The sequence below is a fragment of the Carettochelys insculpta genome, chromosome 6, assembly GCF_033958435.1.
Source record: "Carettochelys insculpta isolate YL-2023 chromosome 6, ASM3395843v1, whole genome shotgun sequence".
NCBI lineage: Eukaryota > Metazoa > Chordata > Testudines > Carettochelyidae > Carettochelys > Carettochelys insculpta.
In genome coordinates, this window is record NC_134142.1 from 14,138,921 (window position 1) to 14,160,841 (window position 21,921).

Consider the following 21,921-nt stretch of genomic DNA (forward strand, 5'->3'; position numbering starts at 1 on the left):
GAAGGGATCCCCACCCCCCACTGTAACCCCAACCTAGCCTGGTCTCCAACTTGCCATGTCCTAGGGAAGGGTAAATTGTCAGCCCAGTGTCAGCCCAGACCTGCTTCAGCTGGCACTCTCCTCCCCAGCTGCCACTCTGCTGTGAGCTGGTCCTGCCACTTTTGGGGAACACTTACCCCAGGCCAAACTCAGCCATGACTGGGGCAGCCCAAACCCAGCTGTGACAGAAGTGCCAAGACCTGCCTTGGCCAGGACACCCCTACCCCAATTCAAAGTCAGCTGCAGATGGTGCACCAGGATCTGCCATGTCCAGGATGCTCCTCTCCCAGCCCAAATTCAGCCACAGCCAGGGTAACAGGATCTGCTACAGCCACGCTGCATCTACCTCAGCATGAATTTAGCCATGTCCTGGACAGCCCAGACCTATTGCAGAGTCCTCACACCCTTGCACCCCAATCTTCTGTCCCAGGCCTGAGCCTCCTTCCACACTCAGAACCCCTGGGCTCCATCCCTACTGCATAGATTTTGTTATGTGCACCAATGTGAAGGTGATGTGTTACACATTACCTCCATGCTGATGCACATAAAAATTCATTCTGCACAGCGATGGGAAAAACTAGAAGGAACACTGACTGAAATCAAGATTTTTCTACTGATGCCTATTGTATAATGGAGAAAATAATTCTCACCTATGAGGAAGATTAATTAGCAATATGGGTACAATGCTTTGAATTTGCAATGCACTCTATATTATTATTTGGACTCTATTGGTATAAGTATGGTACCTAAAATATCCAAAAGGGTAGCTTCCTTCATTTTAAATTGTTCAGAATGCTTCAGAACTCTATTCCGGATATCTTCAATCTCTTTCTTTTTCATATAATATTCCTGTGCAAGAGCATTTTCTGAATATTTTGCTTGGTGTTGTTTCAAAATCTCTTTATACTGATTCATGTAATCTTGATACATTTTCCTGTTAAAATTACAAAGTGGAATAACATTTTGATTCAGAATATTTCTTGATCAATGTATTGTATGTCATTTAACTTAAGAAATAAGTTAATTATGTAAAAAAATTAACACAATTAGATCTGTTACTCTGTTGAAAAAAGGTCAAATTATGATTAGTACAACCTTATTTTGCTGTAAACTACTTCCTATTATGGAATACTCAGCAGTACAAAACAGGATACACAAATGTGAAATGAAAACAATCTGTTCTCATTCTACAAGTGATATAGAATATACTAGTTCAAAGACAGCTTTTCAGCATAAAGATAGTTTTAATTTTTATATGGATTAACATAAAACACAGCTGGCCAAATTCTCTGCTGATATAAAATGGTACAAGTTCTACTGACTTCAATGTAGCTGACCCAATTTATACCAAAAGATAATTTGGCACAACTTCGTTAAGTGCTTTTCAGTTTTCTGTGTTAACAAACAGGAGCCTAATTCATCATTGATTTAAGGGCTTTCTCTTAGGTGGTGCTCCACACTCTGTAAGCACACAAATTAGTCCCTTTCAATGGAACTATTCATATTGCTTAAAAACTTTCTTGGATAACACTAGAATGCTCAGCTTGAAGGACTGACCTCAAAATCAGTGTTATGCTGGTAAAGCTTCAGTGAAATCATCTGGTTTCACATCCCCAAAATTAAAAAAAAAATATGTAGAAACAGTAAAAAAGGCCTCATCAAAATGATCATTCAACTTGCTAAATTTAAACCAGCAATGTTTGGTGATGCTTTTGTAGGCATTACTACAAACAGAAAATAAACACAATATATGGAAAACATGTCACTGGAAGCAATTCAGCCCCAAAAAGACTAAAGTGATCAATATTATCTTTGGAAAACACAGGAAAGAAAAGGAGCAAAGATAATCATCCTGTGTTAAATCAATAAACCTAAACTATGTAGCAAATGACTCACTTTGGTCTGTTTCTTCATCCTTACAAGTTATTTATAGAATAGATTGCTAATGACAGATCATATCTCAAACTGTCTCGTTGACATGAAACTTTTATGTATGCCAATAATTTGACTGAACAAATCTCAAGCATTACGATTTCCATTGCAAATTTTCCAACCTAGGAACTAGATGTATTTTCTTAGTACCACACATAGACAATACAGTGGGGTCTCCAGCAAGTTTATACTGTTACAAAGACAAGATTTTTACTAGTGTAACCTTCAAAAATTACTGTAATAAAAAGCATTACACATACACATGCAGAGTTAATAATGCTTCCACGTTTCTTCCTATATTTCAAAATTATGAATGAGACTATGATTTTGTCACAATGGTAGTGGAAGTTGTGGATCCCATGACTTCCAAAGATGTTCGTAACTTTAGCTGGCAGCAGTCTTCACCCTGTGGTGGCAAGGAGCTGTAGGATACCCCTGAGGCCAGTGGCAGCAGGCTCTTGACTCTGAGCCACCAGCGGCAGCAGGGGTTCCCCACAGCCAGGCCTGCTAACAGAGCGGGGCAAAGGGGGAAGTTGCTCCAGGGCTCGGTGTTTCAAAGGGGCCTGGAGCTGCAGCCACTGCCATTGCCAATTTGGTACTGGCAGTGGCCAGAGCTCTGGGCCCCTTTGAAGTGCCACAGAACTGCTGATCCACCACTCCACATGGGCTGACTGGCTCTGGTGTGCAGAGCCAGGCCCCCCTCCCACCTTGCCCCAGGGCCTGTGGTGTTTGTTAGCCCTTCTGCAGGTAGCAGAGGACCCTCTGCAGCTCCTCACTGCCACAGTCAGAAGTCAGAGTCCAGTAGCTGCCAGATCCCATGTGCAGCAGAGGGATCTGTGCAACTCCAAACTCCACAGACAGCAGGTGGACCCCTGAAGCTCCCTACCGCAGGTAGATTGGCACCATGGAGTTCGGAGCTGGCTCTGTGGCTTCCCATTTTGTCACGGATATTTTTAGCAGAAGTCAGAGACAGGGCACAGGATTATCTTAATTTGTCTTCACTGCCCATGACCTATCCATGACTTTTACTAAAAATATATGTGACAAAACCTTCACTTTAATTATGGAGAAGCAAAACAGTGACTGAATGCAAAGAAGTGCAGCTATATTCAAACTAATATCCACTATCTCTTATCCTTGAGGACATGTGGAATACTTTTACAATTTCCACTCCTGAAGCATATAGTATTTGCCCACAATTTGATAGTAGAATGATAGAATTATAGAACACTAGACTGGAAGGGACCTTGAGAGGTCATCGAGTCCAGTACCCTGCCCTCGCGACAGAACCATGCACTATCTAGAGAAGACCATGCCCATTAGATGTCTATTTAACCTGATCTTAAACATCTCCAGTGATGGAGATTCTACAATCTCCCGAGACAATTTATTCCAGTGTTTGATCACCCTGACGGTTGGGAACTTTTTCCTAATGTCTAGCCTAAACCTCCTTTGTTGCAGTTTAAGCCCATTGCTCCTTGTCCTATCTTCAGAGGCCAAGGAAAACATTTTTTCTCCCTCCTCCTTGTAACCCTCTGTTAGGTACTTGAAAACCGCTATCATGTACCCTCTAAGTCTTCTCTTTTCTAAACTAAACAAGCCCAGTTCTTTCAGTCTTCCCTCACAGCTCATGTTCTCTAGCCCTTTAATCATTCTTGTTGCTCTCCTCTGGACCTTCTCCAAATCTTTCTTGAAATATGGTGCCCACAGCTGGACACAGTACTCCAATTGAGGCCTAATGAGCGCTGAGTAGAGTGGAAGAAAGACTTCTCATGTCTTGCTTTCAACACTCCTGTTAATGCATTTCAAAATCATGTTTGCTTTTTTTGCAGCATCCCACTGTTGACTCATATTTAGCTTGTGGTCCACTATGACCCCTACATCCCTTTCCGCAGTACTCCTTCCTAGACAGTTGCTTCCTATTTTGTATGTATGAAGACGATTGTTCCTTCCTAAGTGGAGCACTTTGCATTTGTCCTTATTAAACTTCATCATGTTTACCTCAGACCATTTCTCCAGTTTGTCCAGATCACTTTGAAATCTGACCTTATCCTCCAAAGCAGTTGCAACCGTTCCCAGCTTGGTATCATCTTCAGACTTAAAAAGCATACTCTGTATGCCAATATCTAAATCACTGATGAAGATTTTGAACAGAACCAGCCCCAAAACAGACTCCTGCGGAACCCCGGTTGTTATGCCCTTCCTGCCTGACTGCAAACCATTAATAACTACTCTCTGAGAACAGACAGTTATGCACCCACCTTCTAGTAGCCCCATTTAAGTTTAATTTGCCTAGTTTATTGATAAGAAGATCATGCAAGACTCTATCAAATGCTTTACTGAACTCTAGGTATACTACACTCACCGCCTCTCTCTTATCCACAAGACTTGAAATCCTATCAAAGAAAGCTATCAGATTGGTCTGGCATAATTTGCTCTTCACAAATCCATGCTGGCTGTTACCTATTACTTTATTTTCTTCCAGATGTTTGCCTCTGTGCATAGTCTGTGTTCTCAACTGGCCCTCCACCCACTCATCCCCTGATTGAAGGGATGCAGAGTTAAAAGAAAGAGGATAAAAGAAGTTAGGAAAAAAAGGGGTTTTTTTCCCCCTCCTCACTACACAGAAGTTGCCAACATGGGGGATGGCAGCAACACCACAAAAATCTTAGCCACCAGGGAAGAGGTCCTCCTGGTGGCAGCTACCCCCCAGGCATTTGTTGGGGTGGGGAGCAGCAGGGGGTTTCAGTGTGAGGCCAGTTGAAGTAGTCCCCCTGGGTGGCAGAAAGGCCCTGAAAATATTTTTGGTGGAGTGCCAGTTAAAGTAGTCCCCCCCGTGTGGCAGAAAGGCCCCAAAAATCTTAGCCACAAGGGGAGACTTTCTCTGGGCATCTGCAAGCCCCAAAATTCTTTCCCATCCTTGAAGCCCTAACCACGTGCAAGCCAGGACATGGTGCTGTGTGGCAGCATGGTAAGCACCAAATGGCAGGGACATCCTTTTATTGGGTCAGGGGTTAGCCACGTTATGTGGTTCAGCACGGGAAAGATCCAATTGCGTGGCATCTGTGGGGGAAGAAGAGGGGAAGAGCACAAATGTAACCACTGAGAAGAAGTTCCTCGACTTCTTAGGCAAGCAAAACTCCACAACAGCCCAGCTGCCATGTGCTGTGGTAGGGCAGCGGCTGATGCGGCAGTGCAGAAAAAAATACCAAGTGTAGAGAAAGAATTCTGTGCAGGGGCTATTTGTAATGAGGAGATGCGCTCACAGGGCTAGTAGCCAAGAAAGAAAGATGTTTCTCATCAGCCTCTCATACAAACATGACCCCACAGAAACGGGCTTCCTGGCCGCATTTGAAATTCACAGTCTTCCTGTTACTTAATTCCTGTGTGCCTGGAGAGTAGTGGTCAGAGCAGAGCACTGTGGGGCATTGCGGGGGTACATATGGGACACCTCCAGAGGATAATAAATTTGATTTTAAGACGTGGCGCTTCCGCACTGGCCTTTATTTGAACTTGACACTACACCCAGTAGGTTCCAATGATAATGATGGCAATATTAGTGCTCCCTAAATTGAGCTAATGGTATTTACAGTGAAAACAGTCACATAGCAATGTCAAGCTAACTGCCCTAAATTCATATTTATCTTGTAGTGCAGACGTAGCCTATGACTGGGGAGTTGCTAACACATTTCCTATTTTTAAGAAAGGGAAAAAGGTGAATTCTCTGTAACTTGATGTCTTTAAATTATTACTGGAAGAGTTCAGTAGTTCAGTCAGAGGGCAACGACAGGGACAGTGAAGGAGACCGTGGGAGCGAGGCCATGCTCTACACTGTTGTGCCCGCACGGGACACGAGCCAGGCCACCTCCACCCAGACCTCCCCTGAGACTCCCGAGCCACCCTCAGGTAGGACTGGGTGTTGGGCACCCCAGGCCTTTGGGGGAGACCGGTCCCTGTTGCCACCGCCACAGGGCCAGGCACACAGCCAGTGGCCACAGGGAAGTCCACAGTCACTGTCAGGGAGGGGCCCGCTCATGGGGATCCCCACACGGGGCCATGGACAGCCACGCAGGGCACATGGCACAGGACAGCAGGGGAGGGGGCCACCCAAGCCCAACAAATGGCCCATGATGCTGGACCCTACAGCGGCCAGGATGCCCTGAGGCCGCCCCCACAGGCAGGGAGGGATGGCTGACAGGGACGTGGCCACCGGCCCACAGTACGTGGTCGCGTGACAGACGGTGCACCGCCTTCTCCCCTTATGTTTTCACAGCCTCGACGTCTACGAGCCACCCCACACCCCTCAACATGCTGGAGAGCCCTGCAGCAGCCAGTGAGGGAGAAGGTGCAATGTCTCCAGGACTGAGCACCACGCCGGGGGATCCACTGCTGCAGCCAAGCAGGTGACCTAGTGGCAGTTCACACAGCCATGTGTCAGGAGCAAAACTGCCTGCTGCGGGACTGGCTGTCAATGGAGCGGGTGGCCTGGGACTGAGTCTCCAGCTACCTGGACACCCTCACCCAGGCCTTTGCCACCCACCTGGCCCAGCCACCCACTCCATCAACAGTCCCTCCTGCTGCCGCCACCCTTCCCACTGCGGCTAAAGGAAGTGTTCCTCTTCCTTGGCTTCAGTATTGTGATGTATCTCATTCAAATATGAAAAATGGGTTGCTTTTTAAAAAGATGAGTTGAACTAATTCACTACAGTAGAATCTCAGAGTTACGAACACCAAGGCTATGGACTGACTGGTCAACTACATATTATACCTCATTTGGAAAAGAGAGTATGCAGTCAGGTAGAGACCAATAAATCCCTAATCGTGTCCATTACAGTACAGGTTGAACCTCTCTAATCTGGCACACTCTCATCCAGCAATATCCGCAGTCCAGCATAATTTCAGTTAGCCAGATCTCCACTTATCATAGGTGTAGCCAAGTTTCCCACAATCCCATAAAGTTTGTTTACAGCCACCAGTTCTGGCTCTCAGTGCTCTGAGCTGTTATTTAGCTGTAATTTACCCCTAAATGTCTTCTGAAAGCTCACTAAGCAGTGGAAGCGTTGGTAATGCGCTAGACAATATTGACGTCCCGTGGTTGGGCAAATTCTCTCTTTTGGCACCAGTGAGGTCCGGAGGATGCCGGCCTAGACAGATTCAACCTGTACTGTTAAATGTAAACTATTTAAAAACAAAGGGGAAAAACTTTTTAAAAGATTTGAACAGGTAAGGAAACTGTTTCTATGCTTGTTTCATTTAAATTAAAATCGTTAAAAGCAACATTTTTCTTCTGCATGGTAAATTTCAAATCTGCATTGTCTATATTCAGTTGTGAACTTCTAAAAGACCATGGTTTGTTCAAAGTTACCAATATTTCAGAGTTAAAAAACAACCTCCATTCACAGAATCACAGAATGATAGGGCTGGAAGGGACCTCAGGAGGTCATCTAGTCCAGCCCCCTGCTTCAAGCAGGATCAACCCCCACTAAGTCATCCCAGCCAGGACCTTGTCCAGATGGGACTTAAAAACCTTGAGGGATGGAGAATCCACCACTTCTCTAGGCAACGCATTCCAATGTTTCACCACCCTCCTGGTGTGGTTCCTGAGATGTTTGTAACTCCTAAATCTGCTGACATTGAAATATGTCATAATGATGACAGATAAGTCATGGAAGACATCAAGCTAACACCACTTAAATGGCTTCTCATTAGTACTTCCTGGTTTTTAACACATATTCCTGCCAAACTGAAATGTTATTAGTCTCTGTTTCAAGGACAATTTGTTTACTTATATTAAATACAGTACAGCAAGAGTTCAAAAAATCCAGTATGTACTTGGGAAGAAGTGAGTATTTGGAGTCATTTTTAATGAAGGTCCATATCTATATTATTTTTTGTATATTTACATGAACTGTAGTGCCGCACAAGCATAAGGATAAAATATGTCCCAAAATAAATATGTTTGAACGTTCTAAATGTGCATGGACTCACATCTCAAATACATATTCTTTCAGTTATGAAGACATTTGTTATTGTCCTAAAAATTAATAGTTGATTAATAGTGTCAGTTAAAAAGGATAGCTCCCTGCAAGGCAGTTTGCAGACTTCTACTTCTCATACTTACTTGTCATTTTCTGTAGTTTCTTGGCAGCTTTTGAGTTGATTATTCAAATATTCTTCATGCTTGCTCAGAACTGCATATGTTGGTTTCCAGCTATGATCCAAGTAAAAACGTATTAATGATTTTAATTAACTAAAATCTATTTCAGCATTTAACACATCAATAATATCAATAAAATCTACAGGTTTAAATGGGATATCAAATATGGGCTTTTCAACTTATTGTTTGAAAATCAAGTACAGATTTTTTCTGTAAAGGGTTTTATGTAAGAAATTTATTTTACCAAAGCTTTTATACACAAGAGTCCAAAGGAATATCTGGTTTAGAAAACCTGCTAATGATTACTGTTTGATAAACCTCACTTTTTAAAGAAAGCATAGGGCTACAGTCACAAAGGAGACAAAGAGACTGCTATCCAGTCAAACGTACAGCTCAGTTCCAAGTTAGGCATCCAGGCTTGCCATTTAATGAATGCGGAGATTCAAACACCTAAGAAAGGGATTTGCAGAAGCCATAAAGCTCAATATGAAGTTACTCTTGTAACGAGTGAAATGCAGAGAAAAAAAGTCATGGGTTAGGGCCCAGCTCTACAGTATTAGGTGCCTAATGCCCATTGAACTAGGCATAACAGGACTGGCAGGCCAAAGGGAGGCACCAATAACTGGTCGAGATTCTCAGCCATGAATACTCTCCTCAAGTTAGAGCTGACCTGGCTTAAGTGGAAGGTGGGGGAGAAGGAAAAGATAAACTATGCCATGGCAGAGCATACTCACTGTTAGAGCACAGTCCCATGATTGGGGATAAATTAGGTTCAAGTCTGTGCTCTTATGATTAATTATGTACACAAAGTTGAATAACTTCACCAGAAGAGACTGAGAAAGCTCTACCCCAGAATAGTCAAGCACACGTGGTTAGGGCAATCACCCAGGATGTAGAGGTTCAAGTTCCTATACTAAATCAAGCAGAATGTCTCACACACATTATAATGCATGCACACCCACACACCACCTGTCTTCTGTTCAGGTTGGCTTGCTCAGACCATGACTACCGAATCAGGAGACACAGGCTGAGAAATGCTTAATTCAAGAATTCTTGCCCAAAATCAAGTGTGAGCTAGGCTACCCCGCAGCTCAGTAGCATCAAGACTTAGGTGATGCTTTTCATTCCCTCCAACACAGTCTAGGTCCCAGTTTCTTTTTTTCTTTTTCCAAAGAAATATCAGCCCAGACTGCTCCTCTGCACCATCTAAAATGAGGCATTGATCGCCAATGTCTTACAAAAGAAACATGACTGACAGGACTAGGCAATAAAGTACTCAAGAGCATAGGCTAAACGCACCTTTATAAACAAACACAAATAAAATCTACCCATAGAAAGAAACAATATGGATGATGCCAGAGATAAAAAAAAAGTCTCAAATCTTGCTAAGTCTTAAAACATTACTTGAAAGGACAAATTTTACAATTAAGCAGAAAACTCCATTCAAACGCTTGCTGAACCTCTGGTTTCTTTTAAAGCTATAGACAAAGGCACCAACTGTAAAGCTGATTTTTGAGATGCAGGCACAGTTATTTTTTAATGGGATTAAGACTACCAAATAATATATAGGCAGGTCTTTGCCCACAAAAACTTATGCTCCAAAATATCTGTTAGTCTATAAGGTGCCACAGGATTTCTTGTTTTTGAAGACACAGACTAACTTTGCTACCCCTCTGACACTTTGGTTAGGACTATTTGTGTACCTTATTACCTGATCATTAAATTATTTATTGCTATTTATTTCAATATTAAATTGTTTTTACACTGCCCCTAAATCTTCAGTTTAAATGTGATGCAGAATTTTGTATTGAAAATGCACACCTTCGTTGAGAAAGTTCAAAAGGTGGAAATGATGCTTTAGAAATTTAGAAGGAAGCTTTTGTGTTTTTTTGTGCTTAGAAAGACATGGGTTTATTTGGAATTGTGAGATAAGAATATAAGTTTGATGGTTCAACTAAAACAGTCAATCATTAAGTTAACACTGTGGACAATTACACCATTACATTTAATTTTCAAATGTAACCCCTTAGTGACATAAACAGGGCAGGTCACAACAAAAAATCGGTATTGAGTCACACTCTGTTTGCGAACAAAGGAAAATAGCATCGATTCAGGTTGCATTTCTGTAAAGAAAATATTCTTCACAACCAGAAAGTAAGAATCTTATTTTTAAAATGAAAGTGGATAATCTGCAACACACGTCTGCAGCAAATTCTGTGGCTCCAGAATAGCAGAGTGAATTTGCCATTCTTGATAGTTTATAAAATCACTAAATTACTTATTTTAAAATATTTTGGACGTTTTCATTTTTCCTGCACTAATTGTTTAATAGCTGTAAAAATATTAGATTAAGGAAAATAATCAGTAAATCGATTTTTTTTAATCTGAATAACATACATATATCAAGATCCCAGTCTCTCTCTCAAAAAACAATAATATCCACCTATTCCAAGAATCTTCACAATTTGTATTGTATGGTAATGTTCCAGCTTCTGTTGTAAGATGTTTGGGGTAAGATCTTATTATTTCTCAGATACTTTCTGTACATTGTGATAACATATAGCACTATATAAATCACATTTCAAATAAAAGATGAAAACCAAAACCAGAAAGAATAGTTGATTTCATGATCGTTACCAAACTAGTGACTTCAGTAATGGCTCTTTTACTGTAGTTGCTAACAAGAACACAAATATTTAAAGAACAAAGACCGAAGATTTAATTTGCTGAACAGGACTGCAAAAACCTTGAATGTGAAATAATATATTCCAGGTGCTGAAAAGCCACAAGAAGATACAATCAAAATTTACTTCAGAATTAAAATTGAAAATCAAAAGTGAATGCAACATCCAACTTAGCATTACAGACATAACTGTCTGATACTACATCTGACTAAAAACGTAAATACAAATTGGGCAAAAAAGCCACATTTTAAAAGGGCCATGTTTTAGAAAACAAAGATTGATGGTGCACAAAAAAAAAAATCACTGGCACAGAAGCACAGGGGCCTTCTGTCAACATAATTCAGCAAGCATCTACACACATGAAGTGTTCTGTTGACAGAGTCTCAACAGAACTCTGTGTTTGCCTCAACATTTTTATCCCTCAAAACACTTCTGTGAACACAGAGTGTCCTCCATGGCACTGGCCAGCTGGGAGCCAGGAGGTGCTCTGTCCACTAGAATCAGGGCTCTACAGCTGCCCTTAATGGCACAGAAGACCTAAGAAGCCCCATTCCAGGAAGTAGACAGCATGCAAGCAGCCCAGCCTCCATGCTGTCTGCAGCCACACCCCAGCACCACAGAGCAGCAGCTGAAGCGATGGCCCAGGCACCCAAACACCCCTCTGGACCTTCCAGGTATCCCGCAAGGGGTCACAGCGCCCACTCCCGGCCAAGAAGAAGCAGGTGCCCTCCTGGTCTGAGACAGAAATAAAAGACCTGCTAGCCCTATGGGGCAACAAGGCTGTGCTGCTAGATACCGCAGCTGGGTGGCACAATGACCCAAGCTACATCTGCATTGCCAAAGCCCTGATGGAGCATGGCCATCCTGCCCACACTTTGGAACAAGTGTGGGCAAAGGTGAAAGAGCTCTGCCAAGGCTGTATGAAAACCAGGATGCGACCTCCTGGGGGGTGACAATTGCTCACCCTGTGAGGGAATGATCAACACCAGTGACACAGACCCCACATCCCCTAGTAAGCTAGAGCTGGACCCAGACTCCCAGCAGGCACCCATCATCCGGGGGATTCAGGCACCTCAACCGAGGGACCACTGGTCATCGTCCTGGCCTCCGGCCTCTCCAGCAGGGCAACCTTCAGGGTGTCCCACAACCTCTGTGGGGGATCAGATGAGTACTGCATGGGCACATACCTGGGCTGGAGGGGCAGGCAGGAAGGAGGTCAAGCCACGTGTGGGGGCCTGCTGGCAACAGGGGCAGCACCCTCCCCAGTGGACAGTGCGCCAGGTCCCATGTATGGAGGGGAGGGCCGCCGTGTGCCCTGCCATCTTGCCGCTTATGCTGGGACCCACAGAGGTTGGACGCCCGCCAGCCCACTGGCCCAGTGGGTGGGGGTGACAGGGAGGGTTGCTGTATTCCCCCATGGCAAGGCACACCATGCAGGGCAGACACATCCTAGGTACAGGGGCAACTGATCATGAGGGGTGTTGGGGCATGTCCCTCGGGGCCCACAGTGGGAGGGACTCACTGTGCTCCCCTTCCTCTCTGCTGCCACACCATCAGCCCAAGGGCAGCCACATGCCCACAGGGCCCGCCAGAGGGGGGAGGATGGTGCCTTGCGGGCATATACGGTAGCCTCGCACTGGCAAAATGAGCTGATGGAGTGGTGGGTCCAGGATGAGGAGGCTTGGCAGGCCTATAAGCAGGAGACGAATGTGTGGGAGCAGGAGTGTAGGGAGCAGTGCTGGGAAGAGCTCATGGGCCACCTATCCCCACTTAGGGCTAAGGAGCCCACCCCACCCCCTATGTGTATATAGATAACCGTTGTCAAAGTTCCCACACTGTCCAGATTAAAGGTGTTTATTTTCTGTTAGAAACAAGTGAGCAATTTCATACAGAAGACTGTGTTTGACAAACCTCCCGTGTCCCTCATCACTGGTGGGGGAGTAAAGGCTGGGTGCATGTGTGGGGCAGTGGCGGGGAGGGAGCAGATCTTGGGGCCCAGATACCCAGAAGCGTTCAGATGTGTAAAATTAAGATAATGATGTTCCCAGGTTATCTAACCAACTGAATAAATAAAAGGGCATGCTGCAAAGATGGTATCTGTGAACAAATCCCTAAACTATATATCTGACAGAAAACATCCCATGCCCTTTTGTGTTCCTATGTTTTATTTTACCACGGCTACGTGATGGGACAATTATATTTTATATCTTAATAACAGGCTCAGGAAGAAACTACAGACAAAAAGCTATTTAACTTTCTATTATGCACTCTATATGAAAGAAACTGATCATCCACCCATAATTCATTCCTTTAATGCCCTACTCTCCCTGTGCTCTCACACACACACTTTTAAACTGTTTGGTAAAGCTTCTTGCTGCAAAAGACTCAATGGCTACATCTACACTAGAAGCATCTGGCTACAGAAGTTACTGTCAGAAGAGATGTTCTGACAAAACTTCTGTTGACAGCTCACACCTACGCATAAAAGTGGATTGATCTTTTGAACCGCTCTGTTGACAGAAGGGCCCCCTGGAGCATCTACACAGACTTTTTGTCCACAGTTTCTGTTGACAAAATGCATTTTGTGTATAGACACTCTGCAAATTTTGTCTACAGAACTCTCTAGTGTAGATGTACCCAAAGACTCTTGTGCTCCCTTCTAAGCCTATGATTCTATACTTACAACTATCTGTACTTAAAAACTTTGGCTTACATGATACTTACACTTTGCAATTGTCCTTAATATTCTTGTTATGTTTGTGCAAATAAACAATCGCATCATTACTGCTGTTTATATTTTCATGTAATCTATGGATTTCCTTCTTTCTTTCCACAATACTTGCTGTATACACTGAAATAAAGAATATGATTATTTTATTTACTATATATCATCCAAAACAGACACAAATAAGAGATATAGTATTAGGAGCTATCCTTGTGCAGTATGTAGAGTTTTTTGAGATTTGTGTCTCTATGGAAGCGTCATTTAAAGTATGCATATGCTCCTGCATCTTTCATCAAAAAATATGGACAGCAAAGACAGTCCTTTTAGGCCACGCATGCAACCTACATGTCTTTGCACTCCCTGCCAAGGGTACATAGGGCTGCACAGGTTAACTGCCTTTAGTTGCTTCTGTACCATAATGACCCTTAAAGAAAGCTGAAACAGAGAAGGACAGCTAGAAGAGCACCCATGGGGGGACACATCTCAAAGAACTCCAGTTACTATACAAAACAGTAAATGCTCCTTCTTCAAGTAGCGTCCTCATGGGTGTTGCATTGCAAGTAACACCGAAAAAATAGCCTCACAGGGAGGAAGAAACTTTGGAGCAGAATCTAATTTTGAAGACAGAGATGCAGGATTTGATTTAGAGGCATGATCCACAGCATAGTGTTTAGAAGAAGTATATATGGAGGTTCCTGTCACAGCTCTTCAACTTTCAGAGACTGGAACATGCTTGAATAATGCCATAGAAATAAACAGACCTTGTAGAATGGGCTCTTGAAGGAAGCTGAATGTTGACAGGCTCCTGACACAAGATAATACACCCAGAAATCCAGCTTGAGAGTCTCTGGGTAAAGACTGTGCATATTTTGGCTCTGTGACATCCAAGATATTGAAGGCAATCTCCTACCCAGACTGATGTAGTTTCAGGGGACAAAATGAGTTATGAATGGCCTGGATAATATGAAAAACTTGTCAATGGGTACACATCATCACTTCTGAAGATAACCATGTCATATATATGCTTTAACAACACCTGTTACACCTTTGTTGACTAGGAAGTCTATCCCCGAGAATCATCTAGGAACCACACTTTGAGCTGCACAACTTTTGGACTGGAATGAAGTGTCTGACAGGCACATTCAGACAGCAGATGACAACTGTGTGGAAGTTACATTGGGCAATAACCAGTAAGTCAAATGAGATAAGGATACAAAAATTATCTCAGCAAAAATAACCCTCACCCTGCCCTACTTGTTCAATACTTTCAAGATGCTGCTGAGTAGATGTATATTTCCCATGAAATGATTATGGCAATCTCTAGTAAATGAGGCTCTAGTTCCCCTCTCGAGAAAAACTGTTTGAACTTTGTGTTGACAGAGGAAGCAAAGAGGTCCACTTTTGCAAATCCCCACGCTAGAGGCATGTTGCGGAGCAGTAACTATTATATTCAAAGAGACTGAGTCATTTCTGATGCCATGCCCGCTTACTGCTTCTGTTATTAGGAAATTGGTTTGGGGTGTGAAAGTCTTTGAAACTCCAAGTCTTTGGGTGGAACGTAATATTTTTGTCAGCAGCTATTTTTGCCGGTTCTAGTAAAGCCTCACTTCCAGGGAGAGCCACACATGCAGGAGATGATGTAAAATGTTCAGGAGCTTATGATATGAGTCCTAGATCTCTTTCAGAGGGGTCTGAATCAGATCAGTGATGTGCTTCATCAGCTTCTGGATTTATCCAATCATTTGAGTCATTTGTAACACAAGAGCTGCGTCTACACGTGCACGCTACTTCGAAGTAGCGGCACTAACTTCGAAATAGCGCCCGTCACGTCTACACGCGTCGGGCGCTATTTCGAAGTTGAAATCGACGTTAGGCGGCGAGACGTCGAAGTCGCTAACCCCATGAGGGGATGGGAATAGCGCCCTACTTCGACGTTCAACATCGAAGTAGGGACGTGTAGACGATCCGCGTCCCGCAACATCGAAATAGCGGGGTCCTCCATGGCGGCCATCAGCTGGGGGGTTGAGAGATACTCTCTCTCCAGCCCTTGCGGGGCTCTGTGGTCACCGTGGGCAGCAGCCCTTAGCCCAGGGCTTCTGGCTGCTGCTGCTGCAGCTGGGGGTCCGTGCTGCATATACAGGGTCTGCAACTAGTTGTTGGCTCTGTGTATCTTGCACTGTTTAATGAAAGTGTGTCTGGGAGGGGCCCTTTAAGGGAGCGACTTGCTGTTGAGTCCGCCCCGTGACCCTGTCTGCAGCTGTGCCTGGCTCCCTTATTTCGATGTGTGCTACTTTGGCGTGTAGACGTTCCCTCGCTGTGCCTATTTCGATGTTGGGCTGAGCAACGTCGAAGTTGAACATCGACGTTGCCAGCCGTGGAGGACGTGTAGACGTTATTCATCGAAATAGCCTATTTCGATGTCGCAACATCGAAATAAGCTATTTCGAAGTTGGGTGCACGTGTAGACGTAGCCTACATGTTTATCCTCACTTCGGTCTACAGACTATTGAGGCATTGTCCACAACTGGCATTTTATGCTTTTGCGGTATGCTGCCAGAATGCTGCAAAGAAGGAGGCACCCACTATAGGTCTTATGACCAAGAGGTTCTCTGTCCTCTATTCTCTCAGAATAGGTAAGAGAATGGTGTCCTGCAGAACAGAAAGAATACTGAACTAAAATCTGCAAGTCAGAAGATTTGTCGTCAGCATATTTCATGGGAGGTGATAACTGTTCAGCCTGAATGGTTGAGGTCAGGATGGAATTATATCTCAGTGCAGAGCTGTTGCCCCAGAAGACCTCAATGACGAAAGCTGTCTGGTACCAGTAAGTAATGGTGACTCCTGCTCATTCAACACCACAAGATCCTTTGAATACCTAAACTCTCATGGTACCAATGGTACATAACAAAAAAGATCAATATGATTCTATGGAGGCTGACTTCAGTATTGAGGTAGATGTGTGTCTGGAGTGCATCAGTACTGTGGACAAAAACTGGTTCCATCCAGACAAATTCTGGCAGTGCTGATGCAGAAATCCAGGGCACCAGTATAGGTACTGAAGTGTCTGATAGTGCAGACCACTTTGAAGCAGAGTTTACATTCATATGGGGATGAGCAACTGAAGTAGAAGATTAAGTACTGAATCTTGTTTGGTAGAAGCATGGCCCTTAGCAGTAGCCTTAGACATATTCCCAGTAGAAGAATAATCTGAAAATTCAATATTTCTCCTTCTGGGACCTGAGATTTCTGGAACCTTTTTCAGAATCAGTGATCAAGACTTCTTAGAAAGGAACTGAGCACTCATGCTCCTCTTATCAGAATCCATATATCTATTAGGGGCTCTTGATACTGTGGCACAGATCATGCTGTATCCTTCAAGGCTTTTGGTGAGTGAGACCCAGAAGTACATGGGGTACTAGCCATTGTTTCATTGATGAGCTCAGTGACCAGAATTCAGAGGCAGAAAGAACACTAAATGTGCTTGGAAACTAGCATACAATGGGGTTCTCAGAGCCCAGATGAGAAACCAGTCATAGGGAGACACCATAATCAAGAGCTTCAACTTTGTCTTCCTGTTTTTATAAGATGTTCTCTTGAATATATACAGCCAGTATGGCTACATCTATATGGGCAGCCTCTGTCAACAAAACTGGGCTTTTGTCGACAAAACACGCTGAGCATCTACACGGTTAAAGCGCTCTGTCGAGAGTTTGTTGACAAAACTAAGCAGATCAGCCAGTAGTGTTATACCTCTCCCTGATCAGATATAACACCCCCTCAACAGTGTTTTGTAAACAGAGTGCCTGCGTAGACACTTCTGTTGACAGAGAGGGATTCCAGTTCCCTGGGCAGCCCTGTTTGCAGACGTTCCAGTCAGCCGTTCTGTCCAGAGAGGGCACAGAAGTCCGGCTGCTCTCTGTCAACAGAGCAGCTTGCTCTTTCAAGCCGCTTTTATCTGTAGATGCGATCTGTCGACAGAGGCAGCCCATGTAGACATAGCTTGTATGTATGTCTCCCAAACACTAGAGACAGCAGGAACATCCATCACTCTCTGGTAGAACCTTCGAGCAGGAAAGACAGTGTTTAAAGCCTAGATAACCCCAGACACCTCAGATAATGAAGAGTACAGAACAACATCTCACATGAAGAAAGAACAAACTGAAAAAAATAGCAATACTACCTACAGTACATAAAACTAAGCTAAACTAAACCTAACCATCTATCCAAACTATGCTTTGCTATAACTGAAGCAGGTACAACAGATTTTCTATCTCAGGCTGAAAGTGGTTGAGAAGCAACAGAGGGCAATTCACCTGTGCAGCCCTCTATATCCTAGATACAGCACACAAGGACTTGTAAGACTTATGCACAGACTGAAGGGACATTGCTACCAAAAATCTCTTATGAAAGGCACAGGGATGCATGCATACCTGAAGTGGAGGTCCCACAGGGACATTAGTCAAAGAAGAAACTACGTTAAACCAACTGACATTACCAACAATTACAATGCAGTGTTTATGGTTAGACTGTCGAGCAGAAAATTAGATTTCATTCACCTGCCCATCCCCAACTCAGGTTATGATGCATGGACCAAAGACAGCTCCGAAAGATGTGACTCTCCCAGTTTTATACTGGTTTACGTGCTTTGGGAATGTCCCAGGATACAATCCTTTTGGCTAGAAGTAGGCAAGAGAGTTAATACGATAATGGATAGCTCCTTAAAAATTATGTCCCAAAATTGTATTTTGGAATATATTCCATCACCTTGGAAACTCTCTGACTTGGTTCTCCAGAGCAGTGCTCCCAGTCAAATGACTCATTTTGCTGAGATGGAAGAGAAGACTGCCTTCAGGGACAGACGCATGGTACCGAGACCTGAAGACTGGGCAAAGTCTTGCAGAAGAGGAACATCATAAATCTGAAAAGATTTACTCTAAAATTTTAGAAACCTTTGATTAGTTCCCAGTGCACTGAAATGAACATATCTTCTTCTCCCCTTCTCTCCTTACCTTTCCCCACTTTCCAATTTTTCAATTCCTCACTTATTGTGGGGGAGGGGTAATCAATAAAATATAAACTGCAGAGAAATAACAATGTATTTGTAGGCAGGCTGGATAAATGCTTATATATTGCTGCAAATAAGTTATTTCCTGAAACTGAGGCTGAGTGTTGGCAGGAATCTAAAAATCCTGATCCCCCAAAAGAGAAGAAGAAAATAAATGAAGAGAGCCATCATGAATTAAAATGCCACAGGGTATCATATCAAGAATCTTAGACTTTTCTTTGAAAGAATAACACTCTTTTATAGTCTCTTCTTTTCTGAGAAATGCTGGACAAATACAGTATCCTGGAACAAGATCTTTCCATTCTTCATAATAGGCCATGCACTCAAAGCTCCTTAAGCCTTAGAGCCAGTGATCTGTGCACACAAGCATTATCAAAATGTCTATATAAAGTAGAAAGGCCTAGCTTCTGGAGGATTCAAAATTTCTTCCACTACACTTGAGCTCAGTAACACCAGCTAAGCAGGGAGCCTTCAAAGCAGCAACAGAATCCCAGCAGTTAAGAAGTTTGAGCTGAGTGGTAAAGACTTTATGTTTCATGCAATGTCAGAACAAATAGTTTGAAACAGAAACTATAAAAATACTAACTTAAGCTGTTCCTAAATCCACCAGAACCTCAGGCCTATTAAACTAGAGTGATTGTTTTGGGGAGTGGACCAAAATGATTTGACTGCTTGTCAGCTAAACTATGATTCTGTAGAATCATTTGCAAGCACAGAGCTTTGTGCTACTAGAAATGGGGCAGAGGAAAATCACTTGTCGCTTGCTATCTCCTTGGCTGGTATCTGAAAATTGGTAGATTTGGTTGGATTTTGAACTACAGAACTTTCCTGGGCTGTGAGGCTCCAGGTGACCACTGACTTTCTTTTACTTACTACCAGCTGCACGACTGTGTTGATTAGGGAAGCTGAATATAGGAAGGGGGAAATCCACGATTTGCTAAAGCTACGTAAGAAATTCTGAGTGAGAAGCCAGCAACAGAGTCAATCCAAACAAAAAGAGGATTTACTTGAAGAATAAGTTGCGTACGAAGTGGGAAGCTCGGATACTGATTAAAATATAGGAATTAACAAATTCAGATTATTCGAACTTTTTTTTTATAAAGAGTCTGTAAAGAGGAGAGTATTTGAAGCTACAAAAAGACCTGACTTTGCCATGTTTCCATAATAAACATCTTAATGTAAGAACAAATAATTCTGCAAAAAATGGGTAGTGGAGGATCCAAATCAGATCAAGATGGGACATGTACAATATTTCTTTTTTTAGAAATAAGGGCTGTGAAATCTATCACATAATCCCTTATTTTAACGTGATATGCATAGCTTCTTGTACACTTTGTATGTCATTCGTCATTTCCTATGGTGTCATGTGGAATTTTACACTGAGTTATAGCAAATTGTGTCTTGTTACCTGAAGTCCCTGCTGACCTAATGCACTGCCTAACAAACAAGTGTCAGGCAGTTACAACCCTCTGCCCTTGACAAATTGCTAAAGGAAGGCAAGAAAGTGTTGGCAAAATGGGAAAGCAATCATGGAGAGGGTGTAGTATTGATGTTTAAGAACAACTACTCTAATAATTCAGATCACACACAGTTTGGTTCTGTATTTTAGAGTGTTTGTTACATCTCCAAACTTGCTTCTAGTTGAACTCATACCAAAGAAACATCTGACATAGAAAATGTGGAAGACTGAGGTACAAACATGGGAGAAACAGGAGCTGGGGGAGACATTTTTCCTGTTCTAAAATAAATTCTGAAATTTCAAAAACTTTGCCATTCCACATCGAGATGAACTTTTTTCACATGCAAGAAAGACCTACCCTGAAACTTGTACAGATATGTATGTTTAAAGTAAACTGATACATTATAAAGTTTTAATTTTGACAAAAATAACTTTTTCCAAACAACCAAAAGAAGTATCAAAAATACCTCACCAGCTCTCAGAAAAGGCTGACAGACAACAGGAGAGGCAGGAAGGGGAGATGTTAAAAGCTGACTAGGGGAATCTTGAGTGGAAGGCATGCCAGCCACATGTGAGGAGCTACAACTGTGTGCCAGAAACAAAGCAGGTACTTGAGCAGCATACCACTGGCTGTACAGAAGAAACTGGGTTCCAGACAGCAGCAAAAGAAGAAAGCAAAGGCTGCTGGAGGAGTAAGAATAAGAGTAGCTGTGGGCAGGTTTCATTATTAATTTGTCCACCCGTTGAGCTCAGAGCAGCCTTCATGTACAAGGACTAATGGGTTAAATGCAATGTGTTCATATGTCTCAAAAAATCTTATAATGCAAGATTACTCACAATTTATTTGCTGTTTCACATGTTCCTTAGCATAAGAGGTTTGCTCAAGCTGGAAAACTGCAATCAAAATATTTGGTTTTGATTTACTATCATTTTCTAAACAGAAACTGAATGGTTAAAAATTAACATTTCAATACACAACTTAATCTGTTTCATATTATGTCTTAACTTCATTTCCCAATACAAATACTGCAGTTACTAACTCCTAGTACCAACCTCCAATGAAGCCCCATACACAGAATAAAACAAAGATAAAAAAAAAAGATTACTTAAATGAAAAATGACTGTTTAAAGTTGAAGTCTTCATTATAAATCATTCCTTCCATAAAACATTATTTAATTCCAGAATTCTTGAAATAATGCATAATGACTTACCAATTTCTAGCAGAAGTTTGTCTAAGTTGCTTAAGAGAGAGTCATTCATTGTGTGGACTACAGCAAAAGAAAAAAGGAATGCATGGAATTACAGAAAGAAATTCAAAAGTTCATATTAATAGAATAAACAAAACAAAATTACAATCAGATATTTTAAGCAGAAGAAAACACATTTTAAAAACTAAATAGTCTGAACTGTTTTGATAGAACTCTAACATATGTTTCATTCAAAGGGTTATGAACTCTGTTATGATTCTGAGCCATGCTGAAAAAATTAGTGCACCATCTGAGCAAAGCTGTCTGAAGGAATTATACCTCTAAAATGCATGTTTTCTTTCAGATGTCTGGGGCACTGCAGGCAAAGATGTCCTGTCCATTGGATGAGGTGAGGTGGCTGCCCTAGGTCCGTGCTTTTGGCGGGTCCCACAGTGGCCGCACCAACTGTCCTATGGACAGGAGGGGAGAGGATTACCCTGGACAGGAGGTGGATGGAGGGGGCAGGTGGCAGCAGTGGCAGCTGCCGTGGGTCGCCTCCTCTCAGTCTCCCTCCCATGAGCCAAACACTCACCACACAGCGTGAGCGGCAACCTGCTCTGCTCCACTGTGGCCTTCCAGCCTGCTGACCTACGCTTCCCCATAGAGAAGCGA

The 21,921-nt window shown here is 42.9% G+C and overlaps 1 protein-coding gene across 1 annotated transcript in view; it reads right to left on the reverse strand.

The window, feature by feature from the left end:
- C6H14orf39 (chromosome 6 C14orf39 homolog) overlaps positions 1 to 21,322 on the reverse strand; it is a 56,639-nt gene extending 35,317 nt beyond the window's left edge. Inside the window, exons 1-5 of the mRNA XM_074998690.1 lie at positions 21,274 to 21,322; positions 20,899 to 20,955; positions 13,537 to 13,663; positions 8,093 to 8,182; positions 786 to 973 (exon numbers count right to left, since the gene is read on the reverse strand). Coding sequence (XP_074854791.1) covers positions 786 to 973; positions 8,093 to 8,182; positions 13,537 to 13,663; positions 20,899 to 20,955; positions 21,274 to 21,322 — 511 coding nt within the window. The remainder of the gene's footprint in view (positions 1 to 785; positions 974 to 8,092; positions 8,183 to 13,536; positions 13,664 to 20,898; positions 20,956 to 21,273) is intronic.
- Positions 21,323 to 21,921: the final 599 nt, after the last annotated feature.